At 35.6% G+C, this 8,942-nt stretch overlaps 2 protein-coding genes across 2 annotated transcripts in view; both read right to left on the bottom strand.

The window, feature by feature from the left end:
* LOC117122912 (tuberin-like) overlaps positions 1-7,908 on the bottom strand; it is a 30,470-nt gene extending 22,562 nt beyond the window's left edge. Inside the window, exons 1-11 of the mRNA XM_033268688.1 lie at positions 7,440-7,908; positions 6,074-6,237; positions 5,869-5,955; positions 5,065-5,175; positions 4,234-4,313; positions 3,712-3,822; positions 3,512-3,598; positions 2,777-2,951; positions 1,975-2,048; positions 1,219-1,345; positions 462-605 (exon numbers count right to left, since the gene is read on the bottom strand). Of these exons, the coding sequence (XP_033124579.1) occupies positions 462-605; positions 1,219-1,345; positions 1,975-2,048; positions 2,777-2,951; positions 3,512-3,598; positions 3,712-3,822; positions 4,234-4,313; positions 5,065-5,175; positions 5,869-5,955; positions 6,074-6,211 (1,134 nt within the window). The 5' untranslated portion in view covers positions 6,212-6,237; positions 7,440-7,908. The remainder of the gene's footprint in view (positions 1-461; positions 606-1,218; positions 1,346-1,974; positions 2,049-2,776; positions 2,952-3,511; positions 3,599-3,711; positions 3,823-4,233; positions 4,314-5,064; positions 5,176-5,868; positions 5,956-6,073; positions 6,238-7,439) is intronic.
* Positions 7,909-8,390: 482 nt separating this feature from the next.
* LOC117122910 (adhesion G protein-coupled receptor L4-like) overlaps positions 8,391-8,942 on the bottom strand; it is a 7,680-nt gene continuing 7,128 nt past the window's right edge. Inside the window, exon 11 of the mRNA XM_033268685.1 lies at positions 8,391-8,813. Within this exon, the coding sequence (XP_033124576.1) occupies positions 8,709-8,813 (105 nt within the window). The 3' untranslated portion in view covers positions 8,391-8,708. The remainder of the gene's footprint in view (positions 8,814-8,942) is intronic.

Below are 8,942 nucleotides of genomic sequence, written 5' to 3'. Positions count from 1 at the left end.
TATATATATACATACACACACATTTATATAGAGATACCGTAAAGCTTCAATAATAACCAAGGGTTACTAATCTTTTACTGCTTTTTAGGGTGGGCTACTATCAGAGTATGGGTTACTATTAGAGTAGGTTACTATTACAAAGTTTATTGAAGGAAAATAGTAAACCCCAACCTACCCGACCCCAGCTTTTTCGCATCAGCCATTCACAGAAATAAACTGTAACAACAGCATCAGTCAAAAACATTTCATTGATTTAACTGGATTTGAATGTCATTCTGTCTATAGTTTTGGTGACAGGTTATTATTAAAGTAGTGGGTTATCATTACAAATTTGCTTCTAGGGTGAGTTACTATTAGAGGGGTTTACTAATAAAGCAATGTGTTATTAGAGGTTTTACAGTACACTATTCAATGTCTTCATCAACGCATGTTATCATACATGTCTACTTATCTCCTCTTACCTGCACTTTTTTGAACAATATTGCAATTATCTCCAATATACTGTCCCAAGTGACTAATTGGAGATGGCGGCCATATTTCTTAACCAGTCGATTAATGTTGAGTCCAACCTCATTGTCTACCGATGCATTCTTGCAGGCTAAAGCCTAAAATAAGCAAAATAATACTAATTTGACAACAAACTTCACCATAACATGGTTGAAAAAATATAAATTGAAGATATTTTCTTGCTGAGTTCATATGAAACTTTCTTTACAAAATTAAAAGAGAGCATAAAACCCAACTCCTAAGAAAATTTTGCAAACCAACTTAAACTGTGTGATGCAGTGGTAAAGGATTCTGAAAAACTGAATGTCATGCCCATATAAATCCTATATAAATTCCAAAAACTTAAGAAAATTATATGAGAAAAAAAATATGATTGCTTTCGTCACATTATTTCTTCCTTTTTTTAAATCAACAAAATTGTTACATAAACATGAAACAGTACCCAAGAGCTTCCATGAACTTCTACTGTTGACAACTTCATACAATTCGCAGCCTCACGGCTGAATTACATGTACTCATAAAAGAGAAAAAAAAAAACAACATTCGATGAGGGGCATCGTATTCTCTTGGCCGACTTAGCGACATACTGTTAGAAGAGCTGTTGAACATAAACCATGATGAGTATTTAGTACTCTGTAGGTATATGCTTGGGAATCAAATATAATCATATGCTGTGAAAGTAAAAGATATAAATTACACAAAAAATAATACCTGTTTGAATGATGGTAGGACAGAAGTTGGACTGTACTTCAGGGACGGCACTCGTCCAGAGCCCCACAATGCCATGCCAATGAAAAACACAGCACCTTTCAGCAGCTTCGGTTCCAGAAGGTTCTGCCTGAAATCACATTAATGAAGACAAGATCATCAGACTGCATTCTAATATGAGGCATGCTGTGGCAAAATGGCTAAGTTGTAGCAAAAATTGAAATTCAAGTTATTGGTATTTTCAGATACCTGAGTATGTGATCTTTAAAATGAGGGGTCATTCATTGAAATTGAATATTTCAAGACTAAGTTATTGGAAAGTGAAAGTACAATCAAGATAAACATGATTTTGAGTAATTGCCTTTCAAAGTTATTTGTGCATACACTGTTTAATAGAATGAACTATCAAAATAACATTAAATAAACAATTTCTTGACCACTTCCAGAACTAATACTTTGGTATATGATTAATAAGACATTAATCTGTTGATTTATAGTGAAAAACAAATTTGGATTTTTAGGCAATTTTTTGAGCTCCCATATTTCATAGCTCATTTACTCAATACTGGATTGTGCGACAACTTAACCATTTCGCCACGACATGTCTCATATGTAAGCCTGCCATTCCCAAAACCAGCGTACTCTTGCTAATTGTTAAATTGAGTAATTAGCATAAGAATATGGCAGTATTGTATTATTATTATATACATTAGTACAAAGAAGTCACAATAATGTTATCAACCTATCAATTAAAATTACCTATCTTCCAGAATACAGCACATCTTATAAATACCACCATGGCCAAGATGTGTACCCAACATTTTTCTCATCAGCTGAAAATTAGAATTGTACAAAATATATTAGGAGTTACATTGTTGAAATTAACATTAAAGTCGCTGTTATATAGCAGTAAGTGCACTGTAGTGGTAATAATTTAAAGTTCTGGAAGATAAAAAATTTGGAAGTAAATTAATTGTAAATTGCAAACAGTTTTTTAAACAGTAGCAAGTAATTGTAGCAGTAGCACACAAGGGGTATAAATGCAATGGAAATGAATAAAACAGAGTTGTTTTTCAGTAGCAGTAATTGTACAGTAGTAACATAACTTGTAGTGCATCTAGGAAAGCTACATAGCTGAGGTTTTTTATGATAGGCATAATTAAATAATAATAATAATAATATAACAATTCTTAAATGGTCCTCATTCCAGTAATAGGAAATCAGAAATTTCGGCTGGGCCCCTAGAGTCCCTGCAGCAGCCACTGTGTAACACCAACCCGGCTTAACTACAACACAACGGATACAAACATTGTCAACAATGAGGGGAGCAAGCGATAAGACAGCGATAATTAAAACCAGACGCTGGCCTGGTTTGAACGGACTTCTTCAGCACAAGCAGGCACTACACCTCTTAGCCGACCGCTCGGCTCAGATTATTTCTATAAGGCATGCGTCATGATGAAGTTCTTAATTTCAAAGCATGAAGAGGATTGTGGGAATAAGAGGAATTCAGAATAACATGGATGCTGATTAATATCAGTTGATTAATTGATTACAGTACCTCCCAACTGGCCTTACAGAATTCTTCCACACTCAGCATCCTGCACAGCGTTGTGATGAAGCGATGTAGTGACTCTGTAGGCAGGTTTCTGTAGCAGACGACAGCATCCAATACAGCCAAGGCTTGCTCAATATCTCCTTCTGGTTCAGGCAACATACAGACAGAGCAGGTGTGCCTGAAGAGGAAATGATTATTAATATGTCAAATCCATATCCAGTCAGGTATGCTGTAAAGCCCTTTTATTCGCGCCCCTTAATTTTCCCGACTTTTGCGATGAGTTGACGCCCAATTACGGGTGTGAAAATCGCAAAATTCTCAATGATTTTTTTTTTTTCAAAAACAAAAGTACAACTGTGATTTTCAAAATAAAGATTAAATAAAGGGCCAGGGTTCCTTGTGTATTGTCTATTATTGTGTATTGTTCAAGTATATTCACAAATACTTTGAAATATAATAATAGTACAATTTGGTTAACTACAAAACAATAAAATATCAGTGGCAGATCCAGGAATTTGAAATAGAGGGGGCCCGGAGAGGCCTATACTACCTCAGCCCACCATGGTTGGAGCTGAGGTAAAAAAAATTATGATTATGCACCTTTAGGTGGCCAGAAACAGCACTCCTAGACTCAAAATTTTAGTCGAATTTCTTTTTTCTTAATTTAAAAAAAAATGTTAACAAGTGGGGCCCGAGCTGGTTGGGCCCCCCTTGAATCCGCCTATTAATGTGTCTTACTTGACGAGTCCTTCCACGATGTCATCATCTAAGTAACAGCTATTGTACTTGATTACATTCAGAAGCACAGGTAAGAACTCGGAGGTCCTACAAAAAAATGTTTCATAAACATTAAAAAAAATGACACACCAAAAGATTACAAAAATAATTTAAGATTTAAAACCATGTCACATTGTGATGGAAAAAGAAGGAATAGCTACCTGCCATAGCTAATCACATCTGGCATCCAGACGAGCAGAAACGGTCCAGTGTCTTCCTCAAAATGTAGTAAATTCTTACCATGATCAGACAATGCCTTAAATACAAGCAGTCTACAAGGATTTAAAAAAAATAGATAATATTATAACAATATGAACTCAGACAAAATTATTTAATTACTATTTTTTAAATTTTTGTTTGGGATGCTAAGTAACCATTATATTATACAATATATAGATTTCTATCACATCATATATTCTATGGATTTCTGAGGCCAAAAAGTAAATTGCTGTGTTGCCCAATCACAGTGACATATGCAAATGAGGACTGGCAAGCCAGAATTGTCCTATTTAAATTGTTTAATTTTTTATGTAATTTTAGCATTCCCATTGAAAGTCCAACACCTACACGCTGCGCCACATGCAACATATAGCTGAGGACTAATCCTACGGCTCTCCCTTTGAATTTTGGTTGATATTTACACTTTTGTTTTATAAGAAAAAGAAAGGCAGTCTTATAAATACCTCATCGGTAGATCCTCAAAAACCGAATGATTCGCAATCACGGTGAAGAAATGTGCCCGCATCATGTTCAGGCTCTTATACTAAATAAATGAGAATATAAACAATAATCTATGAAACACATTTGCAAAATAAAAATTGAATGGATGAGAGGATTTTATCGGTGTAAACAAGGAAAGCCCCCTAAAATCTGAAGAAACTTTATATTCCAGTAGGGTCCTTGATTGAGCAGTACACCAGGAGACAATCCCCTACTGTTTTCTGAAGAGTGTACTGCATTCTTTAACATGCACAAGGGCCATAATGCACACAGGACCAACAGATTAAACATCTTATCCCAAAGACAGTGCACTATCGTAACTTGCATTTCAGCCCACCAGCTGAAACACAAGAACAGTGATGGGAATTAGACCAGGGGACCTATAGATCTCCAGAGTTCAGCACTAACTAAGAGTCAACTAAAATTATTGCTTAGTTATATAGGGAAAAGAAAGAGAAAAGAGGCAACACAAAGTGTGAGTCTCAAAGATTAGGTGAGAGGGAACAACTTGCAAATCAAGGTGATTTTAGTTGATTTTTAACTACTTGAACATGATTTTTTTTGGGGGGGGGGGGTTGGGGGTGACATGGAGTATTGAATATTTTTTTGGGGAGTGTGCATCCGCAAACCTCATATACTGTACAGTAGGTTCAACCTGTATTTACATAGGATCTCAAGACTGCTATGAAGGACACCTCTGGAAAGCCACTGTGGTTCAGGGATTCCACCAGTCTAAGTGAGTCAGTGAGTGAGTGGGTGAGTGAGTATTTTCAAACTGACATAAAAAAATCTACCTGACCAATAATAGTGGCCTTCATGAAACCCAGAACAAGCTGACGGCATTCTGCTGGGGCCTGTGGCTCCAGCAAGTCTGCTATCCTCACCCACAAAGCCTCAATAGCATTCTGATAAAAGATAAGATTTAAAATGAAATGAACTGTATAGTAGTAAAAATTGCAAATATTAAGAATTTGTGGACGATTGGTTGATTTTAAGGAGATTATTGCTTGCGAGAGTAGGCGGCCGTATTTACATTCATATTTATTTCAAAAGCTTTCGTCCCGGTCAACAGGGTTTCGCCAGATGTATTAACCTGTAAAGCCCCATGAATTGGGAAAAACATTGTGAAATGATGGTGGTTGTTACTTGTAAAAATAATTAATTGATAATAAACCAAGTGCAAATTAATGTAAACTTACTGTGAGCTTTCGTTAATGTTATAATTAGAGTCATTATAAGCAAAACAGATAAAATTATTCAAATACGATTATTGTTGTGGTTGCATGATGATCCAATCATTAGCTTTTGCATAATCATGCTAACAGAAAGAGAGAAAGGCAGACAAACAGATAGACAGCTACAAATATATACCATCCTTGGTTGAGGTAATTATTCAACTTGAGATGAATTTCATAATTTAGCTCAATCTCATAAAAAAGACTAAAAATTTCATGGAATACATAGATCTTACAAATCGAAAAACATCGAAACATATACATCTTCAAGAAAAATGGTTTGCTTGTCTGCCTCTAGCTGTCAAGCCTAGATACTACTACTACTAGCTGCCTTCCTTTCCCTTTCTAATGTCCATAACTTACGTCTTCTAATCGTTTAGTTGTTACCACATCGCAGAGCTCCTTTATTGCTTTGATCCTATGATTGAGGTGTGATTCAGGTGAGATATCCTGTTAAAAAAAATCATAAAAAAGAACCACATTATGAATAATCTGTTATTTTTAAACATTCCAATTAAACAAAATGATAACAAAGACCTTTTGTATGCCCATATAAACTTCAACTTACTCTGAGTCTGTCTTCTGTTATGATAAATTCCTCTGATTTTGATTGTATACCAGATGCACTTGGTATGCTCGATGTTCTTGGACCTTTGAAGAGGTACATAATCTTCTGACGCAGACCATCCTTTGGTTGTTTCGACATACTGCACCAATCACAACCACAACTTTCTGCCAATCGTAATCAAGAAAAGTTTATAGGTTATATTAATACTGTATCAATCAATAAAGGCCTACAGGTAGGTTCCCATGTCCTTCTAGAAAATTATGTGATTGGCTGAGGTATTAGCAGCTAGATGTTTTACTTAGTCACTTTACCATAGTATAAAATGTCAACATAACAGGGGTGGGAATAAATTGGTCTGATGGCCAAAGTGAATTTTTGATTTAACACCAAGAGCCACACCCACAATTTGATGCTTCTAGAAACAACTTCATACACTGCTTAATGCTTGGTTTTCTATTTTTTATTTTTTTTTTACAGATGGTCAATGATGGCCGTAATAAAAATTTCTGTCAAGCCTAGCTTTGTCTAAACACTAGCAGCTTATTTTACTGAACATTGGGGCCTGACCTGCTCAATCCTACTATAGAATAGGCCTACTTAGGTGTTAGGTAATGAAGATGCTCTAGGCCCAGGGCCTAGGCCTATGCCTTTGTTATTTCTTGGTTGGGCCTCCTTCTTAGTTAGTTAGCTAAATTTGTTTACCGTTCGATCCTAGCCTAGGCCTAGCTAGCTTAGGCCCTACTACTAGGCCTAGGCCTTGACCTGGTTAAATCTAGTTTACGCATAGGGTAGGAGTCTGGCCTAGCCTCCTGAATGATGTTAATATAAATGTAAAATCAAAACATAATCACAAGGGAGTAAAGTACGTACTTAATTAGGAAATCATTGTAGAAAATCAGTGTTTGTATGTGCAGGCTTGCCTCGCATACTAATCGTCTGCATGCTCTGCTTAACTTGCAATAAATAGAGTATAGCGCCGCTACTCTCTGCAACTTAAGAAATATGGAACGCCAAAAAGGCAGCATAAATTTCTGAATGTAATTATATGGCGTGCCCAAATACATCGGATGATTGCTACTGGAACATTACTAGTTAGCTATAGCTGGGCCTGCCACTAAATTACTAAATTTACTAAAATTTTAATCTCAATAGAGGAAGGCCGCAAATAAGGCTGTCAGGCTGTGTTTGCGCCCACACCGTACAAAATGTTCTACGAAACCCTTCATCTTTTTTGTGAATACAAGACACATTTTTATTGAGACAATTATTTGTAAGCTAAAAATTGAAAATTTGATTATAGTTTTTACACAAAAAGTAAAGAATACAGACGACAGACAATCACTGAAATGGTACACATTCCACTTACCTACTGAATTACTACCTTCCACAGTACTGTTATAACGCAATTTACATAATAGTGATTCAGCCGTGTGTTGCTTTTGTAGTGACAAATCCTCGTTCAATATTTTCGATTCGTTTTAGTGTAAAATCATTATTTTACAATTTTTAAATTAAACTCATTATCTTACAATATTTTAATTAAAATCATTATTTTACATTATTTTAAAAGGAGTTCAAAAAACGCTCTTGGTGATAACTAGAGAACTACGATTGTCCATTATTTGTGCAGGCGCCTGGTGGCGGTAAATCGTAACAATAATTTTTCTTCCTTATATCGTACTCAATTTAGTACATGATGACTAAAACAGCACCGCCTTACCAACTCTCATAATCATAAAAATACTATCTTAAGAACAGCTTATTATCATGGCTGTATTGGCGACCTTGATTTTGATCTAACTGGGGCAGTTTATTTCAAATATTCTTATTAAAAACTGTATCATCAATCTTTAATGATCTCCGGTACAGTTATAATCTGGGTTAAACATTTATTTTATTCCACTAACTTACTGGATAATAAGCTCTAATAGAGTTGGCATATAATTAGCCAATAGGGCCTATATTTTAAAAGTCAATCATAAGTAATAGAATGACAAAACAGAGAGAGCATGCAAAAAGACAAAAGCGGATTGGAGCTAAAAAAAAAAAACTACAATTTATATAAACTACAAATAAATCATTTTTTAAAGATCTCAGTGCACCGTTAATAGGCAGCAGATTGTATAAGGTTCGAAACACAAAATTATTAAAACCTGGTTAAGGTTAACTAACTGTGGTAAAGCAGAGAAAACATTGAAAGTGATAGTCCGATTGCTAAGCAACACAAAAATAGAGATATAGAATAATCACCCCCAACTACAGCGGTAAAACTCTGACCTCCTGTTTGCTATACAGGCGTCTGAATACGGATGATTAATGTGGCGTGGACGTTTATTTAAAACGTGCCGTAACGTTAATTATTTACTGGTAAATCTGGATATACTGTCTAGACTCTCGAAGATTCCAGGGCTCAGAGAAGCCCTCTAGAACTCACTGAAGTATTTCTTTAAAGCGCTGGGAAGGCGCTATAAAAACACATGACCATTGACCACTGGCTACGCACTTTGCTGTACTCGTAGTTAGGCCTATAGATTTGTTTCCCATTATTGTATCGCTTATAATATAGTTTATGTTGCTTAATTCAGAAGGCGCTATAAAAATACATGACCATTAATTAACTATAACCATTGACCATTCACTTTGCTGTACTCGTAGTTAGGCCTATAGTTTCATTTCCCATTGTATCGCTACTATGTTGCCTAATTCGGTTGCCGAAACTCTTCTTGAATGTCTGTCGAACCTGAAATAAAACGGAAATAAGGTTTGGCCGGGGTCGTCCCCCATTGACAATGTTCGAAGCAAAATAAAATCACGCTCAAATAGTTAAAAATCACCTCAAATTTATTTTTCGAGCTCCTCACCGTATTAT

The sequence above is a fragment of the Anneissia japonica genome, unplaced genomic scaffold, assembly GCF_011630105.1.
Source record: "Anneissia japonica isolate Jap-2015-1 unplaced genomic scaffold, ASM1163010v1 scaffold2227_len217889_cov164, whole genome shotgun sequence".
In the NCBI taxonomy this organism is placed as follows: domain Eukaryota; kingdom Metazoa; phylum Echinodermata; class Crinoidea; order Comatulida; family Comatulidae; genus Anneissia; species Anneissia japonica.
Note: the sequence above shows the minus strand (reverse complement) of the source record. Positions and strands in the feature narration are given on the sequence as shown.